Genomic DNA, 21,175 nt, shown 5'->3' with positions numbered 1-21,175 from the left:
GAAACACTGAGGTGGGGGCCAACCCAGTGACAGATCACTTGCTCTCAGGTGAGGGTGCTGAGGAGGGAGTGGGCTGCCATGACCTGGCACCCCGGGATTAGAGGCAGTGGGTAGTGTGACATTTCCATACTGATATGGCCTGACAGCCTTCACCAGTGCCCTGTGTAGGAGGAGCGGGAGAACCCGATCCTACTCCCAGTCTCCCTGTCTTCCCAAAGCAGCAGACACTTCGGAGAGCCACCCGCAGATGGGCCCCCCCACCGCCCCACCCGTGCAGTTGAAGGTGCAGCCACTCGACTGAGTGAGCACAAACCCACTGCTGGGTTTCCCTGTGCTGCCGCAGATGCTGGACTCCCCTGCGGGCCGGGCACAACCCCGAGTGCTTTCTAACAAACCCCACGGCAACGCATGAAACAAGTGCCAGCTTTGTTTTCAGCTGAGTCAAGTTAGGCCCGAAGACATGAACTGATGTGGCCATGGTCGTGAGACTGAAGAGGGCACGGTCACCGCTGAGACTGGACAGGGGGGCTGAGGGGAATAGGCAGGTTTCCCTCTGGCCTGAGGCAGCAGCGGTGCCCGTTTTCAGCTGAAGAGGGCGATGCACATGGGATGATCAGTTCTTTTGTTGTTCTGAGCTGGGCATCTGATTTCTCTAATTCAGCATTTTATAGACAGCAGTTTCAGAATGCACTTCTGGAATATTATGAGACAAAAGGAGTTTTCTTCATTGTATTAGCCCTGGTACCAGTTTTTAGGGATAAATTAAACACCACAGTATAGCTCTTGTGACTGTGTACACCTGGCCCAAAGATGGACTGATCCTGTCCTGAACGTTGTTTAGAGAAAGATGGGCACAGCGTGCCTTACTGTCGGCACCTGGCGGTTGATGGACCCGGAACCATGGACTCCACTTCTGCTCACCCCTCCATTCACAGCCTCCTTACTCTCCCCAGGCTGTGCTCTTCTACACCAACGCCCTGGCAGAGAACGATGCAAGGCTCCAGGAGGCCGCGTGCCTGGCGCTCAGACAGCTCAAGGTGAGCCTGACGTTTCTCCATTAGTGGCTGACAGAGAAGCCTGCTTGTGGTTAGGGTTAAGGTTAGTTAACTTTAAAATGATTTCACTGGGGCCGGGCCATGGTGGCTCAGGCCTACAATCCCAGCACTTTGGGAGGCCGAGGTGGGCAGATCACCTGAGGTCAGGAGTTCGAGACCAGCCTGGCCAACATGGCAAAACCCATACACACAAAATTAGCTAGGTGTGGTGGCACATGCCTGTAGTCCCAGCTACTCGGGACTTGAACCCGGGAGGCGGAGGTTGCAGTGAGCTGAGATCGTGCCACTGCGCTCCAGCCTGGGCAACAAAGCAAGACCCCATCTCAAAAAAAAAAAAAAAAGTATAAAATACAGAGATAGAAAAGAAAGTTATCCATCATCCTAGAATGTAGCAGAAGCAAGGGCTGACATTTTGGTATGCTTCTTTTAAAAGTTTGTGGGTATGCGTGAGCATTTAAAATTGTTGATCCAAACATAGTTTAAAAACAGTCAACAAAACAAGAACATTTTGTGTTAGACTGGCAGCACTTTAGAATTCTTTATTTGTGGTTTTTTTTTTTTTTTTTTGGTCTTTTTTTTTTCACTTTAGAATTCTGTATGAAGGGGCTATCAAGTATACACCTTAACTTAACCTATTCACCCGCTGTCATAGGAAATAGTTTTCTTCATCCAATTTTTATCATAAAGCATGTCATTGTGATCATGTTTGTGCATAAAGCTTTAAAAACATAGAGTTCTGAATTATTTCCTTAGGCTAGACCCAATTCTAGGGCCAGAGAATATGAGCATTTTTGAGACTCTTGATACAACCCACACATAGATCCCATGGATGTGAGGGGATGCCCGCTTTCCCTCAGCCTCACCTGCATTTGGAATTGCACAGCTGCTAGAAGAAAGATAGTTCAATACAGATTGAACTCACTCATCCCATTCTTTCTGGGATGAATCAACGGGAAATTCTAAGAGGAGAAGCTGGTTAGGATCAGAAAACCAGCAAGGGCCGGGTGTCCAGTAGAGGGCGCTGCAGCGCATGCCGGTCCTTGGCCCGCAGGAGCAACCCGCGCCGGGGGCATGTGCCAGAGTCGGGCGTACTGGCACAGGCTGCCCTGGAGAGTAGGGTAAAGAGAGCATGGGGGAGGCAGGAAGGTCCAGAAAGCAGCAGGTCTCCTCCTTTTCAATTCTAGCCTTTCAGCAGGCATCCAGGAAGACGAGTTCTGCCAACAGCCTGACTCCCTAGCAGGTGTCAGGGCTGAAGAGGTGAGACACTTCCACAGTCCAGAGGTGCCTCTCATGCACCTGAGGCCACCTAAAAAACCTGGAAGCCTGGAGAAAAAGAAGGGGCTGAGGCCCCAGAGACCACGCTAGGGCTGGCCCCGCAGGGCCGCTAAGTGGACTCTACCTGCTGTTGAGAAGGCCCCCAAAGGATTCTTTTTCTCCTAATCTCAAACAGGGCATTGAAAGCATCGACCAGATTGCCAGCCTGTGCCAGTCTGACCTGGAGGCCGTGCGGGCGGCAGCCCGGGAAACCACACTCTCGTTCGGTAAAGTGGCACAATCTGTGCAGCGCAGCGGAGTTCCTGGGGCCCCCAGAACCTGCGAGAGGCCACACCCAGCTCTCCCAGCAGGCAGAATAGCTCTGGGGTACCCGGGATGGGCACCGTTAGCAGCCCTGGCACAGAGCCAACCTTCACCCTTTGTGGCATCCTGCCAGGGAGTGTTCGCTACCTTCTTAGAGTCTATGACCTTTGGGATAGAAGCCAGAGGCAAGGCGGGGTTCCGATTCAGCAGGACATCCTAGAGTTAAAGGCAAGGCCCCCCAGGCCATGTGAGTCACCAGGTGGGGGCTCCCGCACATACTCCCTCCCCTGCCGCTTTGCAGAGACCACCGAGACCCACAGTCACTAAGCACTAGGGCCACCTTGGCCCAGGAGGGTCGGAAGTGCCAAGGCAGGATCCAATCTGGTGACAGGTCCCTTTCCTATTTCAGGTGAAAAAGGACGGTTAGCTTTTGAGAAGATGGACAAGCTCTGCTCAGAACAAAGAGAAGTCTTTTGCCAGGAGGCAGATGTTGAAATCACAATATTTTAAAAAATCCTGGTGGTTGAGCACAAATCTCACATCGGTTTTTTGCCGCTGCCCGGCTTGGACGTAGCCTGCGCGCTGGGTAATGGTGCTGTGCACTCCTCCAGGAGTGTGAGCTGTCCAGAGCGCTGCCTGAGGCTCCGGCCACTGACCCAGCCCCAGGGCATGGGCTGGTCTTCTGTACAGAAGCAGAAGAAAGCAAGGCAGGGGCTGCCAGGCCTCAGTGGAGTGCTCGACTTCTGGCTGCGGGTCTGTGTGACCTTCCCAGGGATGCAGAGCTGAGCTGCACTAGGTGGCCACCTACAAAAGGGCCAAGGCCAGGCAAGTCGAGGCCCTAAATAAAAGGCTCCAAGGCAAGTGTGTAGAACTCCAGGCCTCCCTGCCGGTCAGCTGCTTGGCACTTCTGGGTCAACAGGCGCTGGGATGCAGCAGGCTGGCAGGTGGCTGGCCCTGTTAATGCAAGACTGCTCAGGTCATTTCAGCAGCAGCCAGGTGTCACCTTGGTGAGCTGGGGAAGGCGGGAAGGCACAAAGCCAGGGTGTCTACATGCACACTCTCAGCCTGACCTGCAGCCAGAGTGCCGGTGGAACTCCCAAACAGCGGCTGGTGGACTGAGAACCTCATTTGCCCCCTGTTCAGCAGCACAAACGGAAGAAGCCACCACATCAGCCCAGGAGCCTTGAGTAGCACAGGCAGCAGGGCCACTCACTTTGGCCATCCGCACCCAAATGCAATCAAGCCAGCTTCGGAAGCTACCCTAGGGTCTCGTCAATAAACCGTTACAGAAGCCATCAACTGGCCTGAAGAAAGAGTTCACTGAAGAACACACTGTTTTAAAGAAAGAAAATTAGTTTCCTATTTAAGTCTTAAAAAAAGCAAACCATGTCCTGAGATGTCTGTGTTAATAGTGCAGACAGAACCTAGGGTTTGAGGTTGCTGTAGCAATGGCATTGGAGAACTTTAACTTGAACATTCTCATCGATACTTCCTGTACATATTTTGTGCTTTTTGGTTTAACTTAGTATTTATTTGCCTTGTTCATATGTTCCATTTTCTGAAATTTCAATTAAACTATTTTAATTGGTGTTTCACTTTTTACCCAAAAGAGTAGACAGCGGTTGTTTCCCCAAACACCTGCCAGTGGGGAGGTCACTCCTGTGGTCTTGTGGTGCGCTGTGGGGACACTTAAAGGAGGGCGGCCTCAGGCAGCGGCTCTGGTAAACGCTGTCTCCAGGCTTCTCTGCATGCTCTCGAAGGCTCCAGGCGTGCTCTCCCCTATATGGGCACTCTGTGGCACGGCCTTTGCCCTTTTGCCCCATCTGATTTCTGGCAAACCCCCTCCTCTTTTTTTAAGCATCAGCACGGACCGGTACCGGTCTGAGGCCTGTTAGGAACTGGGCTGCATGGCAGGAGGTGAGTGGCCGGCGAGCAAGCATTACTGCCTGAGCTGCACCTCCTGTTAGATCAGCTGCAGCATCAGGTTCTCATAGGAGCGCGAACCCTATTGTGAACTGCATGTGCTATTGTGAACTGCCTGTGCGAGAGATCAGCTTGCAAGCTCCTTATGATAATCTGATGCCTGATGATCTGAGGTGGAAGTTTCTATCCCAAAACCATCCCTCACCACCCCCAGGCCTGTGGAAAAATTGTCTTCCATGGAACCGGTCCCTGGTGCCCAAAAGGTTGGGGACCATTGCCCTAGCGCGTTCTCTTCTTGAAAGCTTAGAGGCCCTTTTTTATACCTGAAACAGTGGGAGCCACACTGACATCTGCAGCCCTAGGCCCCTGCGGGTCCACATGGCCACAGCCTGTCCTTTTCCCAGTCTCAGGAGCCCGGGCCTGCAGCCAGCTTTGAAACAGTCGAAGAACCTTGGAGGGTACCGGGGAACTCTTTGTACTATTTTGGCAACATTCTGCAAGTCCAAAATTACTTCAAAACGAAAAGTCAAAAAAATCACTTTGGGGGGAATTTTTACATTGTTTAATTTTGTACACAAATGAAAAACTGTACTAATTTTTTATCTTATTTTTAAGTCAACTCTATATCAAATGGACTTTACATACTGAGATGCGGTAACCATTGTGTCTTACAGGTAATTGGGTAAGGGACGTGGTTTTGAGATTACAACTCAAAACACTGTTCTTCAAACAACACTGATAAGTTTGTTAAGTTATCCAAGGGCCCTCTACATGGAAAGCGTGGGTTTGGGAAGGAAGTGGGCTGAGGCCTAAGGTGTTCAATAAGCTCACCCTCAAGGAAAGCGCTCCAGCCTGAGGGCGCTGGCAACGCGGGGATGCTGAGGTTAATTCTTAGAAGTGGAAAACTCTAACCCCAGCTGATTGACAACATCTGTTTCACATCAGCAGGGATGGAAAGAAACAGGAGTTGCTCATCCTGGTTTAGCTCAATTAAGCAAAGAAAAAAAAATGGGAAGCACCCCAAATTCACGTTCTTTAGAAAAAAAACTTTATTGTTGCAGCTAAAACGCAAACCCATCATGAATATGGCAAGTTGGAAAACTGTACAGTCTGACAGTTCTGTGAGGTCACAGAAGACCCTGAGACACGCCCCCCCACCCACCCGGTCATGCAGCCACGTATCCACACACACCTGAAAAGGTATTATACCAAAACACCTTGCTTTTTTTGTTTGTTTTTATTTTTGTAAAAATGGTTTATTCCATGGCCATTGTAAAAAATAATGACCTGATGAGTAAATATTGGCTTAAGGCATATAGCAGAGCAGCTCGCTACCTTTCTAACATACGTGTAACAAGGTGGAGAGCCAGCTGCTCTCCGAGGATAGGAGGTTAAACCAGTACGTCCATTTTGAAATGCTACTATATATACACACCCAAACTACTACATACATATACAGGACTTAAAAACAACAAGCCCAGCTCAGAATGCTTACAGCCTGGCACCTAAGCCTTATCCACACCTCACCACAGCTCTATGGGGTGATGCCTCGAATGTTCCCACGACAGAATTTCTCTGTACTGGCTTCTACCACGAGAAAGGCAAAATGTGAAAATGCTGGCAAGAGAGTAGCTCGGGAGCTACAGCTGCCGTGTTTTTCTTGTTAAAAAGCCACTTAATGTGGAGGTCTTCAGTTCCCTTTGCAGGAAGAGTCGTGAGCACCATCAGGCCCCACAGGGTTCGAGGGTGGGGCAGACGCGCCTCTCTCGGCAAGGTGAACCCGGACGGAGACGGCGGCAGGCTGCCTAAAGGACCGTCACCCAGGCTGTTTCAAGAAGTGTGGTTTCCAGCAGTTGCCTCTCTTCCAAATCACAGTCTGCTCAAGAAGAGTGCTGACTTGGAATGGCGGAGGCTGATCCCAAAGGTGGGGGGCGGGGGGTGTCCCTGCTTGCCTAAATCATGTCCAGAGCGTGAGGTGTGAATATGGCTTCCCATACCCTTGGAATGTCTGAGTTACAGCGAGACCCTGCTGCACCAGGACAGGCCGGGTCTCACCAGGAAGTCACTAGAGTGTCAGGCCAGGAATGAGGCAAATGCCTATTCCTGGAAAACTGCACCCTATTGCTGAGTGACGACGACTTCAGCAACAGGCTTAGGAACCACAGCCATGTAATGATCAGGTCATGCATAGGCAGGTTGGACTTGGACATGGGGCACATTAGTAAGCAGAGATCAAAGTTTCTCATTTCAAGCACATATTTTTCATCAGGACACAAGAAGACCTTACATGCATTCTAGTACACACGGGGGAGCAGTGATTGAGAACTAGATCTAGCAGATAACAGGGAGGAGAATAAGCGGGACAAAGTAATCTCACATCATGTTTCTTATTAAATACCCACGTGTTCATTATATATTATAGCATTGTTCTATCTTCTCACGTTACCCACAATATCACTAAATAACGACTGCCTTACAACCGTCCTCCTTCCCAGTACTGGTCTGACGCAGCAGGCCCATGGCAAAGTCTTCCATTCCCAGTACTACCTGAGGATTTATTATTGTACTTTTTGATAAAGCCCTTGATGCAAGGCTGACATCAAAAATTTTTAATACATTATTGGTTCAAGAAAATGCTAGTGCACTATGGACACCTTTGGGGAAGAATTGTTTAAATAAATATGGAGTGGAGAGTTGCTCCCTGCGAGTCAAGGGGGCTGTTGGTGTACCACCTGCCTGGGATGCTCCAGGAGGGAGCCCTGGGTGGGGCGAGCCTCCAGACAGGTGCAGGCCCCTTCCCTCTGCGCCGCCAGCATGGTACTCTCTCACTCTCCTCAAAAAATGGCTTGTGGATTTGGTACTCAAAGTGGAAGGGGCAAAAAGTAAAAGGATGAGGGGTGAGACACACATCCGGGGAAGATGGGTTTTAGTGCAGAACCAACGTCCGTCCGGGGCCCGGCTCTCTACGCGGTCCGGCGGCCCTTACCTACCGCGGCATGCCTGCTAGTCGGGCGTGGGCTCTGCGGGCAGAGGCGGACAGTGGGTGGAGGTGGAGTGGAGGAGGGTCAGGCTATGTGTTGCTGTTGAACAGGAACTGGAATGAAACCAAACAGTTCAGATGAGCCCAGACCCGCACCCGCAGAGCTGTCGCCTCATGCACGACCCCGGCCACACCCCCCGGCAACTTCAACCTCCGAGGGAGCAAAGGGGGTTTTGGTTTTATTTTTTACAGTAGCCCCTTCTCCCCAAAAATCACCCCCAAGGAAAAAAATTGTTTGCATTTTGCAAAACCATCTGATGTACCCAGATGGCCACCTGAAAAGAGGTAAAATATTTAAAACGATGAAAAAGTCTCAGGAGGTCATTTCCATGGCCAGAGCTCTGAGGCTAGTCCTCTCTTCCCCTTACTTAACAGCAACACACGTCTAACGTGTGGATTTTCTGCTGAAATGGCACTTCTCCCAATGAGGTGGAGCCCACTCCTCTGAATTAACAGAGGGCTGACATGCTGAGGGCCACCCTGTGGTGACCTCTGACCCCCAGGGAGAGGCCTCGAGGACACTCTTTTATGGGAATGGGGTGATGAGGGCTGGTACATGAGCAAGATGGCTGTCACAGGAGGGAGCAATGGAGAAAGGACAATGGACACCCTGAGCAGAAGCAGAGGCAGGTTCTGTTTCTCTAGACGGCCTTGTGTTGCTGTTCTTACAGTGGGAAAGCTCAAAGACCCTGTCCTGGCTCAGTGTGCACACAGCTGAGGGGGGCTTGAGCGCAAGAGCGTCCTAACCCTCTTCTCCAAGGGAGTTTACATTCGTAAAAGTTTGGGATTCCTTCCCTGGGAAATCAAATATAAATTATATAGCTAATTACATCACCTAAGGGTACGAGAAAGTTTTGTTAAGTGCCTAGTTTGTTTTTTTTCCAGAAATAACAAAAAGCTGCTTTTTATAAAGGTTAAAAACAACAATGTGTTGTAATTCTATTTTTTTCCAAAAACAAAGGAATAAAAAAAAGAGAGAGAGAGAGAGAGAGACAGACGTATTTGGCATTTTCTCTACTTACTCCTGAATAGGTTAAGGCCCTGAGATTAGATTCTTATATTCTTGGGACCAGAGGGCTCCTTAAAACCCCAGTGCATCGATCCTTAATTCTCGTTAGCCCTTCCACAGTTCCAGACTTTAAAAACCTTTGATCTGTTTCTTCTGAGACTGGCTCAGATGCGCCACAGAACTGAATCCTACCATCGGGCTAGCGGCCAGTGCTCTCTGCACACGAGCATCTCGCCAGCGTGTCTGTCAGTGGAAACATACCCTGTAGCAGAGGTACGCGCCGGCCGTGAGGACCGTAGCCACACACATGTTGACCAGGAAGGGCTTCCAGTGACTCAGTGCATGGTCCTCCTCCTTCTTAGGCGGTGACGGCTCCCCTTTGGCTAGGGAGGCAGCCTGGGCACCTCGAAGACTTCCCCCCACGACCCGACTTCTAACTTCAGTGTCTTGACTCATGCTGAGGAATCAGAGGGGCAGAGATGGTTTACTCACTTTGGAGAAAGTGAATGGCAAGGATGCTGCTATTGTGGCAGGAATTCTGGGAAAAAACAAGCCACGTGTAGACAGAGTAGGGTGATGTTAACCTTCCAGCGAGCCAGCCCCTCTTCTTGGCGGGAGGGCCAGGCCAGGGCCCACAACAGCCTGAAGTCCACTTGTCACCCCCTCCCCCAGGTACTTCAGACAGCACCCACACCCAGGGTAGGGTTCACAAGGTGCCTGGGCGATTGGGCACTGTGAGGATTTATCTGGCTGGAGGATCCACTGGTGTACACACTATTGTATGACTTGCCTTCTCATGTACTGCAATTGCAATGTCTGGCCACATCAGTACACCCAGATCTCATTCTTTAAGAGCTATAGAATATCCCAACACCGGGAGAGAACATAATTGATCAGGTCCCTGGTTATATCATTGGCTTGTCTCTAATTTTTCACTACTACAAGCAATGCGACAACAAACACAACTACCTATACACATCTTTACATGCTTATTTTGAGAGTCGCTGCAGGGTAAATTTCTCCATGTATACAACTGCTGGATCAAGTATGCACACGTCTTAAAACTTCCCTCCGGAAAGCAGGTACCAAGGGCACGGCCGGCAGTCATCTCCAGCTGGAACTAACACCTGCTCGTTCTGCAAGCTTTCTGTGCACGGCCACCTACTGCAAGCAGCCTTTCCTGACCACCTCAGTGGACACCTCTATCACATCACTGTCCATGGGCTCCCACCAAAATATGCTTTGGGTCTGCCTTTTTCCCAACAAGATGATCTAGAACACAGACCAGGGGACATGTTCTAGTTAACTCAGTACACCACACATATCAATAGGTACTCAATAATGGTTGTTAACCTGCAAGGAAGTAAAATGGGATTTAATCAAGACAACATAAAAAAGGTTACAGTCCCCAAAGGACCACTGTGGGGACTGAGGGCACATGGTCAAGCCTGGACATCACATTTCAGGACTGTCCGGAAGCCTGGGGGAGGGCGCTATCATCAGGGGGCAGAAAAATGCTACTCGGTGGCACCGAGCCCCTCATTCCAACAAGCACCACAAGGTGGCACTAGAAGCCCACAGAAGTGGCTCATGTCCTGCGGCCACCCTGTGCCCAATACCGGGCCTCCCGCAGTCAGGAGTGGAGTGGCTGTGGTCCACACGCCCTGTTCCCCAAGGATGCGGAAGCACTGCTTGCCAACAGGAGGCTGCGTCCACAGGGTTTCAGTACCAGTGTGTGTTTCTAGAATAGAAGGTCATCTCCCCTCAACCCAACAAGCTGGGACCCAATCATATTACCTTTCCATGCTGTAGGGTGCGGCATTTAAGGGGCTTCCTGTTTCTTCCTTGATGGGGCAGTCTTTATCCTCCTGGGTCTCATCCTTCACCCACTGGTGATTTGGGAAGAACTCCCTGCATTTCCCATTGTGTGGCTCCAGGATTCGTTTGGGTGGCCGGGGAGGTGGGGGGACGTGCTCGGGTGGGGGCTCCAGGTCCTCGTGGGAAAGCTCCTTCCACTGATCCTTGAAAGAGCAGCAAGAGGAAGTCCTATTAGTGTTCGCGTCGGCTGGCTTGTCAGGAAGTCCCCTTGCGTGAGCAGAGGTGGCGGCTTGGCGAGGGGCTCTCGGCCTCTCGGGGCTGCAGCCATGTACTTGGAAGATGAAATCTTTTGAAAATAAAGTCTCTTCTTCCTATCGATGCTCTCTGTGAGCACTTCAAAGGCACAAAGTGCAACATGGTGAACATTTTGACAACTTTCTAGCTATTTTAAACATGAAGGGTAGCTATTTCCCCTGACACCAGACGGTGTTTGAACTTTTACAACTGACAGCCTCCTTCAAAGACAAAAAAGTTAAAATGGTCACACCTGGATTCAAACAAAGGCAATGCTGACCTGCACAGAGGAGTCCCCCATGATGAATTTGGCACCTTCGATCACAGCCAAGTAGGAGAAGCGCAGCTGGTCTGCTGTCTGGATCAGCCCCATCCGAAACTTCCTCATTTCTAACAGCACTTTCTTGATATCAACGGAAGAAGGGTCTTTCCTCTTGTCCATCTGAAAGCCAGAGAGGAGACGTAAGTCAGCCAGGTCCAGTTCTCAAGGGCAGTGTGACTAACACAGGTAGATGTCTGTCCCCTCCCAATCTCATGCTGAAATGTGATCCCCAGTGTTGGAGGTGGGGCTGGGTGGGAGGTGTCTGGGTCAGGGGGGCAGGTCCCTCATGAAAGGCTTGGTGCCCTCCCTGAGGCAATGCATTCACAAGAGATCTGGTTGTTAAGAGTCGGGACCTGCCCATCCCTTGCTCCTGCTCCCCTTCGCCTTCCACCATGACCGGAAGCTCCCTGAGGTCTCCCCAGAAGCCGAACAGGTGCTGGCGCCATGCTTGTACAGCCTGCAGAACCGGGAGCCAGTTAAACCTCTTTTCTTTATAAATGACCGAGTCTCAGGTACGCCTTTATTAGTAACGCAAAAACAGACTAACACAGTGAGTCTCTGTATTTTGGAAGAGGAGTGCTTCAGTTTCTATTTAGGAAAAAACATCACAGCAGAGCAGGTGGAGGAGCTCCCTAGGGTGCCCGCAAGGGCCTCCTTACCAGCAAGAGGCAGGTATCAGCCAGACAGAAGGTCCCAGACCTGCCGATACCCGCACTGCAGTGCACCACGACGGGCCCATGCTCCGGGCTGAGTGACCCTGACTCTCGGACTTTGAAAAGAAAGTTCAAGAATGAGGCTGGCGATTCGGGGACTCCAAAGTCAGGCCATGTGGTATAGTGGAAATGTAAGATCTCTCGAGTTTCTTGGGTCTGAAAGAGAAAAATACTTACGATGATTCTAAGAGAATCATCTGTACAGAAATCACTAATTCCAAGTACACACAGAATCACCTTCCACTCATTGACCTCTAAGAGGAACATTAATTCTCAGACTTTCTCTCCCAGCGTCCACACACCCAGTCAACAAATACCACGCCCTGGGGCCAGGCCCTGGGCTTGACACTGAACCTGCAGGGTGCACCTGCTTAGACTTCACGTCCCTTCCGACTGACGAGTCCCCTCACCTCTTTTCTCTTTTCTCCCTATCACTTCTACTGTCTACATGGTCACAACTGGTTTCTCTCTGTCTCACGAGTCACAGTGATGCTGCGTGGCCACCCACAAAATCCTGTCATGAAGCCCTGCAAGGCCTCCCATGAAAAAGTGAACAAGGAACAGCAGGTGAGGCACTGGCTCTGGGCAACTTTCAGACAGGGCTTCAAGATGATCTGGAGGTTTCAGAGGATTGTCACTTTAGAGAAAAAAGTAACAGACTTGGTCTCCAAAGACTGGTGACTCCAAGGTGTGGCTCAACACTCAGCTGACGAGGTAGTCAAGGCGAACGACATCAGCCCATGAACCGAGCCTGGGTGCTGGCACTGCGCTCTCCCACCAGCTGCTCCAGGCAGGCACTCCCATCCATTTTCCTGAGGAGGAGGTGGACATTTGGAGGCAGAGAGTCCATGCTCAAAGCCTGCTGCAGACACTTTTGAAAGGTGGAGCCCAGCCCTTGTCCCAGAGTGTCTCTTCCCCTGGCTGAGTCTGCCCCACAGGAACAGAAACAACGGCCTGGGGTCTGTTTCCAGCTCTGCTCCTTCCTTGAGGCTTCCGGCAGCTGTGATCAAAAGGCAGCCCTCACTAGGGGGAGTGCCCAACATCTTCAGTGACCTAAGAGCTCATAGTAAATGGGAACCAACCACCTGGTAAGCAATGCCCTGAGGGGGAAAGGGCTCCGGAAGTGAAAGTCTCCTAACATGGGCCCAGGAAGACAGCCACAGACAGGAACCATACCAGCCTGGAGGGGTTCCCTGTGGCCTAGTGCCAGGGCCACCTGGAGAGCAGCTGATGGCAGAAGGATTCAGGCCAGAGATCTGCTCATGATGTCTTCCTTCACTTGACGAATGTCCACACTATGCCAACCATGTGCCAGTTACCGTGCCACGGAGGCGGGGGCAAAGATACCACTTCACCCTCACTGAGCTCATGGCAGAGTTACTAGGACCTCCCCCAACTCCGCTGGGATGAAAATAATACATATTTAACCCTGCCTCAGCCATTAACTACACTAGTAAATAATATTTAATATTTATTAAATATTAAATACAGTATCTTGCACAGAACAAGGAGAAATTTGTGTATGTTAGGATAATTGCTAGAATCATACTAGGCAATTCCATCATTCTTTCCTCTCTAGAAAATGGTATCCATATAACCTTAATGACATTAAAGAAAAAGAAATATTTCTTCTATTTGGGGCGTGCAGGTGAGTGGGGAAGAAAAGGACTTAAAATGTATTTTAAAAAATTAATATTATTATTTTGAGACAGAATCTCGCTCTGCCGCCCAGGCTGGAGCACAGTGGCATGATCTTGGCTCAATGCAACCTCCACCTCCCAGGTTCAAGCAATTCTCTGCCTCAGCCTCTCGAGTACCTGGGATTACAGGCGCCCGCCACCACGCCCGGCTAATTTTTGTGTGTGTGTTTTTACTAGAGACAGGGTTTCACCATCTTGGCCAGGCTGGTCTTGAACTCCTGGCCTCGTGATCCACCTGCCTCGGCCTCCCAAAGTGCTGGGATTACAGGAGTGAGCCACCGCGCCTGGCCGTTAAAATGTATTTTAAAACTGAGTAAGAAGCAAGCATGCCAAACTCAAGTTTTCTTTTAATCCTTGAAGGTGTGGGTTACCGCCCACTGATACCCTCCCTCACACCTGCCCACATCTTTCACAAGGAATTCACTCCAGCCTTGTGCTAGAACAGACAGCCATGGCTGAGAAAAGCCTTTTAAAAACAAAGTCTGTTGGAGCAAACAGATCCTAACATCAAAACCTCTGAGCTGGCTGTATTCATTCTGCCAAGCAAAAAGCACACAGCTCTTCTGCTCTGTTGAAATTCAGTTTCCCTCAACAAGCAAAGAGTTCCCCAGAAGTCACTCTTAATGTCAGGTTTGCAAACGCTAAAAAGCATTTTTTTAAAAGTCTACTGCATAAATCCTCTAGCACATTCCAACATGCTGCCCATGTTACTCCTGAGAATCTTCCAGAAAGCGCCTCCATCCACTGTACTCAGAGCCCCTCTGCCCTACCAGGGCTATGGCAGGACTGCTGACTCTGGAGCGGTCACCACCAGAGGGCAGAAAGCACTCGCAGCAGCTGCACTGCTACCGTCCTCAGGAGCCAGGCAGCCTGAACCCCTTCCCTACTTCCTGGTAACCTGTGCTAAATTCTAGATCTTACTTTCACTATTCTTTTTTCTTTTTTTTTTTTTTTTTTTGAGACAGGGTCTTGCTCTGTCACCCAGGCTGGAGTACAGTGGTGCAAGTATAGCTCACTGCAGCCTTGAACTCCTGGGCATGAGCAATCCTCCTACCTCAGCCTCCTGAGTAGCTGGACTATAGGGGAGTACCACTATGTCTGGCTAATTGTTTTTGTTTTTCTTTTGTAGAGACAGGGGTCTCGCTATGTTGCCCAGGCTGGTCTTGAACTACTGGCCTCGAGAGTAATCCTCCTGGCCTCAGCCTCCCCAAGTGCTGGGATTAAAGACATGAGCCACCGCAGCTGGTTTACATCAACTATGAAATGAATGGCAGGAACCACAATGATTAAAAAGTAGTGCGTGAGAAGGGGAGGCATGGGGTCACCCAGAAGCAGATCCCTCCCCACCCACACAGCCCCGGAGCCCCAGTCCACATGGTCTCCCTACAGCTCCATCTTCCCTTCAGACAAAGCCCGCGCTACACACCCGCGGTAACTGCTAGCCCTTCCCACACAGGACCCCCCAGAACCCTGGAAAACCTGCGTTTCGCAGAAGAGGACACGGAGACACCGTGACGAGCTGGTAAGCTGCGACCAGGATTCCACCCCAGTTAGGTTCCAGAGGTTGGTGGCTTGCCACCTTCACTGGCGCCCCCAGGTGCTGCCTCGCACTCCCTCCACTGTTCCCCAGAATGAAACGAACACCTCCAAGTTACGGATCCAGGGGAATTATTCTGAAGCCCCAGGAGCAGAGCCTTCAGTGGTGGTGCTGCTTACCACAATGCCTTGCCATGTCCCAAGACCAACTTTTACCAAGCAAGTAGCTGGTGTTATAAACTCTTCCCACAACAAATAAACCCAAGACCAGGCCTAGAAAACTTCCACTAGCTATAAAACTGGAGTGAGACCCCAGACCCCTTCTTCCCTCTCTTCAGACTCAAAGACTGAGGACCACAAAGAAGGCAGCATGCTCCGCTGGGACCTGCAGACTGCCGCTTCGGTCCCTCTGCAGCTGCACAAGCAGGAACCAGTCTTTTGGGTCAGAAACTCTCCTTTCCCTAAGAACCGGTGTTAACTGTTGTTAAAGGTCAGAGAGAGCACTGTGGTTTCCACCCTCCCTGGGCATTCCTGGGCACTTGGTAGGTGCACAAGTAAGCTCCGCTCACCTCAGTGCCAAAACCACATCTTGCTCGGGGTATACAAAAGCCAGGAACACTGGCATGAGGTAATATCACCCAAGGGATAAAGGAAGAGGCATCTGAACCAGTAGCCCCCTGAAGTGCTGAAGTGCGTGCCATACTCACTGTAAGGTTTTCCAATTCTAGCTGTCGCACTGTATAATATGATTTGATATCTTCAGAGATCAATGTTAATTTCAAGTTTGTGTCTTCAAAGATCATTTCTTTTTCTTCTTTTTGTGGCCAGTACTGTGCGCATTTTAACTGGGGGAACAAATAACAGTGAATTATTGTGAGCAACCGTTTTCCTATGGCAGGAGGCCTGGAGCACATCCCACAAGCTTCATGATAACCAAAGACCTGGGGTTTTCTGAACATGGAAGCCATGGTCAGCACAGATGCCTGCCTCATGGGGAGATGGGGGTGGGGGCACGAGGCTGCTGACTGGGGCAGGTTGTGCAGACAGGGCTCAGACTTCCAAACCCATCAGCTCCCTGGTCAAACACAGCAATGGGGTCCTGCAGGGCTCTGACGCTTTCTCACAGTCTATGAGGTGAAGCCAGATTGTACAAAAGGCTTTGAAACTCCTCTATGTAGCCATTTCAAACATTACACAGGACCTGATCAGGCTGCTGGCATAGAATGTAGGTGCCTTACTCTGCACAGAAAACTCACAGGCAATTAAAAATAAAACTGGGAGAGACAGCAGGTGAGGCCCTTTGGAAAGGCTGAACGGTTGTTACCAAATGCAGACTCCCTTTCAGAGAAGGCTTGGAGACGGGCTCCCCAGGGCTTGCCCTTTCATTCTGATTTGGTTCAGTTCATTCAGAAAAATACTTTTGATGTTCTATTTTGATAATCTGAGACACTATTTGATGTTCTTGATTTAAATGTAGCTTGTTAAATTTTTCTTTAAAACAAGCAAATTTATGAAAATTTGGTTTCATTTAGGGTCTAAGACAAAAATGGACTCGAATTTAGTGACATTTACTGAATCTGCCTCAGTTATGCAAACGTTTCTGCTCATGGATAACTGTTGAGGACAAAAATGGCAGATCAACCGGGGCAGAGCTACCGGGTCAGCCTGACCATGTGCCTGGACATAGGGAAGCTCAAAGCCCTTATGATTTTCAGCGGAAGAAATGTCAGCGTGTGTCAACAGCTCTTTGGCAAATGACACTTGCAGTTCACGTGCACTGACCCACTCAATACCTCCTCTGGGGCAAAGGATGGTGTGGGTGAAGGGAACCACTTCAGGGCCAGCTGTCTGTGAGGAGAGACTGCTGTACCCAGCAGTGACAAGGTGGGCCATGGAGGAGGGCTGAGGGGGAAATGCTACAGACAGGCAGCAGGAATTCAGAAGAGGGAAATGTTTTAGGTCAGCCAAAGTTACAGGAAAGAAAGATCAGAGAAAGCTCTATGCAAGAGGCAGGTTTTGAAAGATGACTAGGATTTTCTAGGCAGTGACTGCAAATAAGCCAGGCTGAAAAGAGCAGCTGGAGAAGGGGGCAGCAGAGGCCCAGATCACAGCTGACTGGCAGCAGGCCCACGGACCTGTGGCATCATCTGGGGGCAATGAGGAGCCAGGAAGCACTTGAGGAGGGTGAATATAGAACCACAAATGCCTATTGGTCCTGCTCTGCTAAAGCTGGAAGCTGCCCAAAAGACAAAACCAAAGCAAAATGTGGGAGAAACAAATTAAGAAACACCAGGTTGTGATGCCAGCATCGCAGCAAACTTCTCAGTGCCAGACCAGAAGCCCACAGAGCTTTCTGAAGAGTCTGGACACGGGCCTGTCTGAAGTCTTAGCCAGTTTCATCCATGTCACCTTCCTGGATCAGTGATGAGTTGCCAAAACTGAACTCTTGAATGGGGACAATCTGTCACCACTGAAGCAATTCTGCCACTCAGCATGGAGGCGCTAATTACATGGCAAGACCCCCACCTAGCCACAGTGGGTGTGGCAGCTGAAAGCAGGAACTTAGAAGAATGTGAAAAGATGCATTAATCCCACACTTCTAACAAGTAGATCTTATAATGCCTCAAGACCCCAGAAACAAGAGACTGATCTGATAGGTTCCACACCACCCATGCTAGGGTGCGCATTCCACACAGTGAGCAGAGAAGGAAGCAAAGAACAGAAATGCAGGAGGAAGAGGCCACCATTCCTCAGCTCATGAGCAGGGTAGATGAGTCTTAAGTTTCACCTCCAGACAGCAAGCACTCACTTTCAAAACCAAACCTAATGCCTAATAACCCTCTGTAATCTGGGTAAAGACTAAGACTTTGGAACTGTACAAGAGGAATTCTGTCATACAACTAAGTGTCAATCACCCAATATTTATTTTTAAGGACTCTCAGGTGTCTACAGCAGCAAGCTATGCCCTGCCATTTCCAATAGAAATTTTTGTTTTAAACACATAAAATTTTTAAAAGGCACAAGATCACTATTTTCAGTTACCCTATTACATTGATATATACTGCCATGAAAAGTAGACAGACTTTTATTAGAACATAGTTCTTCACTAGGCCTCAAATTGAGTCCTATCTTGGGTTGGCACCAGAGAAACATGGCGGTGCCAACATGCTGGCATCTCTTGTAGTTGCTGTTTCCACCATGAAGGCAGATGTTAAAGAGTCCTTGGGGCCTTCCCAAACAAGTGGGCAGGCGGTGTTTAGAAAACCTATGAAAGACATCTACATCAACCCTGTGACAGGTAATTTGGTTTCGCCAAAAATTATTAACACAGAGAACTAAGTAAGTAATTCTTAACACAGAGAACTAAATACGAGAGAAAAATGAATTATATGGACCCTGTGATACAAAGTGCAGTGTTTTGTGCATGAAAGCACCTGAAAGCAAACGGCAGCTTTAGCGAGGATTTCAGGAGAGAGATACAGGTGAGATTCTGCAATGGCCAATTAAACTGGCCTTGCTTACTTCCCCCATCTAAACAACAATCCCAACCCTTACGCCATGGTGCAGCCTACACTGACGTGTCTAAAGTCAATCCTTAAACAGAACCAGTGAGAACTCTAGCCATCTGGATGACCCCAGTCTAACACACACAATCATCTTCTGCATAACTGGTTTCCAGGAAGCCCAGGGTCCCAAAAGACAACAGGCATGTTTGCCAAAAGTAAGAGGGAGCATCCTACACTATTTGGTGAAGGAAGGAAATTAGAAAACAAGTATGCATTAAATGAAAACTCCCCAAAAGCTGGTTTTACCACAAGCTGTGTGGATCATTTACAATTAGATTAGCTGAGCAAATAAGATACTGTAACTTCTCATGATTCTTCCCAGCCAGCCCTCTGGGAAGGATAATGCTGATACAGAATTGAAAATGTTGATCCCAAAGAAACTTTAACAATCTCAAACCATACATTGTTTTTCATGCCAATTTGCATGCCCAAGTAATCCTCCAGTGGAATGGGATACTTAACAAAGGAAAGTAGGGACTGCTGGCACAGTTATCACAGTAAACTACAGCAAAGCCAACCAGCCATGTTTTCGATGCCACCACAGTAACCCAAAGGGAAAGGTTGTCACAGTGGATCTGTGGGCCATTTGTGGTCAGCCTTGGGTGACAGACAATGAAGCACAGGGCCTGGTGAGGCTGGAACACGTAACTACAGTGCTGGACACTGCTCAAACACATAACCACAGCGGTGGACACCGCCCCTTGCTGTAAGGTGACAATGATTGCTAAAGCAAATCTTGTGCTCACAGCAAAGAGGTTTTACCAAACACTTAGCAACAAAGAAATAAATAAAAAGCAAATGCTACTGTATCTGGTAATTTCTGAATAAATGTCTTGATTTAAAATTCCCAACCCTCAATACCATCTAGAGCAGTGGTTCTCAACCAGGGGCAATTTGGCCTACGAGGGGACATTGGACAAAGTCTGGAGTCTAGACACAGCTGACTGCCACATCTGGGGAGGGGGTGCTACTGGCACCTGGTGGGTAGAGGCCAGAGATGCTGCTAAACATCCTACAATGCCCAGCACAGCCAGTCCCTGTCCGGATCCCTAGCAGAGAATGATCCAGCCCAAGTATCAGTAGTGCTGAGGGTCAGAAGCCTGCAGATGGAGCTGTGCTGAAGGCTTCCACAGGCCGCCAGGCTTCCCCCTCCCTCGCAGAGTGTGTGCGCCGTGGGAACCTGATGCTTTGTTTCTTTACTCAAACTTGCTGACGAGTGGTGAAGAGTAGGGGTTTGCTTCACATTTGTAACTTCACATTTTACTAATCAAGCTACTAAGGAGGGAAGAAAAAATTTAAAAACCACCTTTCACTGAAAAAGTTATTTTCTAAGACAAGATACATTATATCATCAACAGAACACTCAGGCAAGCTCCCTATCTGTTATTATTGGGCAAATAAATACTTTCATTTTTTAAAAAAGTAGGCAAAGGCAAAAAAACAAAACAAAACCCCAACCCCAAAACAAACCAAACCAAACCCCTATGATTTTAAACACGCGCTGTCCCAAGAGGAAGGCTTTCTGCGAGTAACTAAAGCCGTTTCTTTGTGTGTGGTGGAGGGAGAGGCTTTGTGGTTAATGCTTCAAGTTTTCACTGCTGAAGTTTCCTTTGATGTGTTGCTTCTTAACACTTGGATTTTTACACTCTAGGGCCACGACTGTGCTTTTTTTTGGGAAGGTGGCCTCCCTGGAGCCCCCACGTTCTTCTGTGGCTGGAGGCAACCAGGACAACTGTGAGAACAATGTCCCAGCTGAGCCTGGACCTGGCAAGGCCCAGGGACACCCAGTTCCCTGCTCCTGGGCCACACGTTCCTATTGGTCTCCACGATCCTTAGCTCGTCTCCTCCTGGACCCCGCAGCAGGGCTGGCAGTGCTGGGGAGCAGCGAGGGCAGGGAGGCCAAGGAGCCTGTGGCCCTGCTGAATGCTGGCCTGTGCCTGCACGGGCAGACGGTCTACATAGACTATCTACACAGTCTACACAGGCCGGTCTACAGAGACAGTCTACACAGGACAGTCTATACATGATGGTCTACAGAGATGGTCTACACAGGACAGTCTATACACGACGGTCTACAGAGACAGTCTACACAGACAGTCTACACAGGAGAGTGGCTGCCCAGAGATCGGCTATCCTCAGCTATTCCAACAGAGTGAGGAGGGCAAGGGAGAGTGCAGGCAGTTGGGGAGCTGTGGGCAGCCATCCAGGGGTGCCTGGAAGTGGGATGAGCATGGGCACTGGGACTCCTTGGCCCAGAGAACATGGTAAGAAACTAAAAACGAAAAGTTTGTCCTGGCTAAAGTTCCAAGAGCGGTGAGAGGTCTGTGTCCAGGGGCCTAGGGCCAGACCTGCAGGGTTCTGTAAGCCACACCATGCACTAACCTGTGAGGCAAAGGGAACCACACAAACGTTTTCAGCTAGGAAGAACTGTGGTGACACTTGGATTTGAGAAAGCTCATTCTGGAAGCATGGTACAAAAATGAACTGTGGTGAGTTGAGAAGGAGAGGTGGCTAGACCCAGATGCAAGAGGAGTGGTGGCCTGCACAAATGGACACCATGCAGCCACACACTAGCCCTAGGGGTGTTTGAAAAGTTGCAAGAACTTAGAATGACACACATC

At 49.6% G+C, this 21,175-nt stretch overlaps 2 protein-coding genes and 1 long non-coding RNA gene across 4 annotated transcripts in view; 2 read left to right on the top strand and 1 right to left on the bottom strand.

Annotated features, from left to right (window-relative positions):
• Window positions 1–4,242, top strand: part of FAM65C (family with sequence similarity 65, member C) — a 131,098-nt gene extending 126,856 nt beyond the window's left edge. The window contains exons 20-21 of the mRNA XM_011993226.1: window positions 2,506–2,596; window positions 3,043–4,242. Of these exons, the coding sequence (XP_011848616.1) occupies window positions 2,506–2,596; window positions 3,043–3,143 (192 nt within the window). The 3' untranslated portion in view covers window positions 3,144–4,242. The remainder of the gene's footprint in view (window positions 1–2,505; window positions 2,597–3,042) is intronic.
• A 1,339-nt stretch (window positions 4,243–5,581) lies between these two features.
• PTPN1 (protein tyrosine phosphatase, non-receptor type 1) overlaps window positions 5,582–21,175 on the bottom strand; it is a 74,340-nt gene continuing 58,746 nt past the window's right edge. For both annotated transcript variants that reach the window (XM_011993212.1, XM_011993213.1), the window contains 6 exons: window positions 15,696–15,833; window positions 11,699–11,908; window positions 10,998–11,159; window positions 10,403–10,626; window positions 8,867–9,062; window positions 5,582–7,650 (listed from right to left, as the gene is read on the bottom strand). In XM_011993212.1, the coding sequence (XP_011848602.1) occupies window positions 7,627–7,650; window positions 8,867–9,062; window positions 10,403–10,626; window positions 10,998–11,159; window positions 11,699–11,908; window positions 15,696–15,833 (954 nt within the window). In that variant the 3' untranslated portion in view covers window positions 5,582–7,626. The remainder of the gene's footprint in view (window positions 7,651–8,866; window positions 9,063–10,402; window positions 10,627–10,997; window positions 11,160–11,698; window positions 11,909–15,695; window positions 15,834–21,175) is intronic.
• On the top strand, window positions 12,151–19,369 carry LOC105548952. The gene is made up of 2 exons (XR_001007484.1): window positions 12,151–12,840; window positions 15,327–19,369. It is a non-coding gene; the product is annotated as an uncharacterized LOC105548952 (long non-coding RNA).

The sequence above is a fragment of the Mandrillus leucophaeus genome, unplaced genomic scaffold (assembly GCF_000951045.1).
Source record: "Mandrillus leucophaeus isolate KB7577 unplaced genomic scaffold, Mleu.le_1.0 Scaffold428, whole genome shotgun sequence".
Classification (NCBI taxonomy): Eukaryota; Metazoa; Chordata; class Mammalia; order Primates; family Cercopithecidae; genus Mandrillus; species Mandrillus leucophaeus.
The sequence above is the reverse complement of the archived record's forward strand: the minus strand, read 5'-3'. Positions and strand labels throughout refer to the sequence as shown.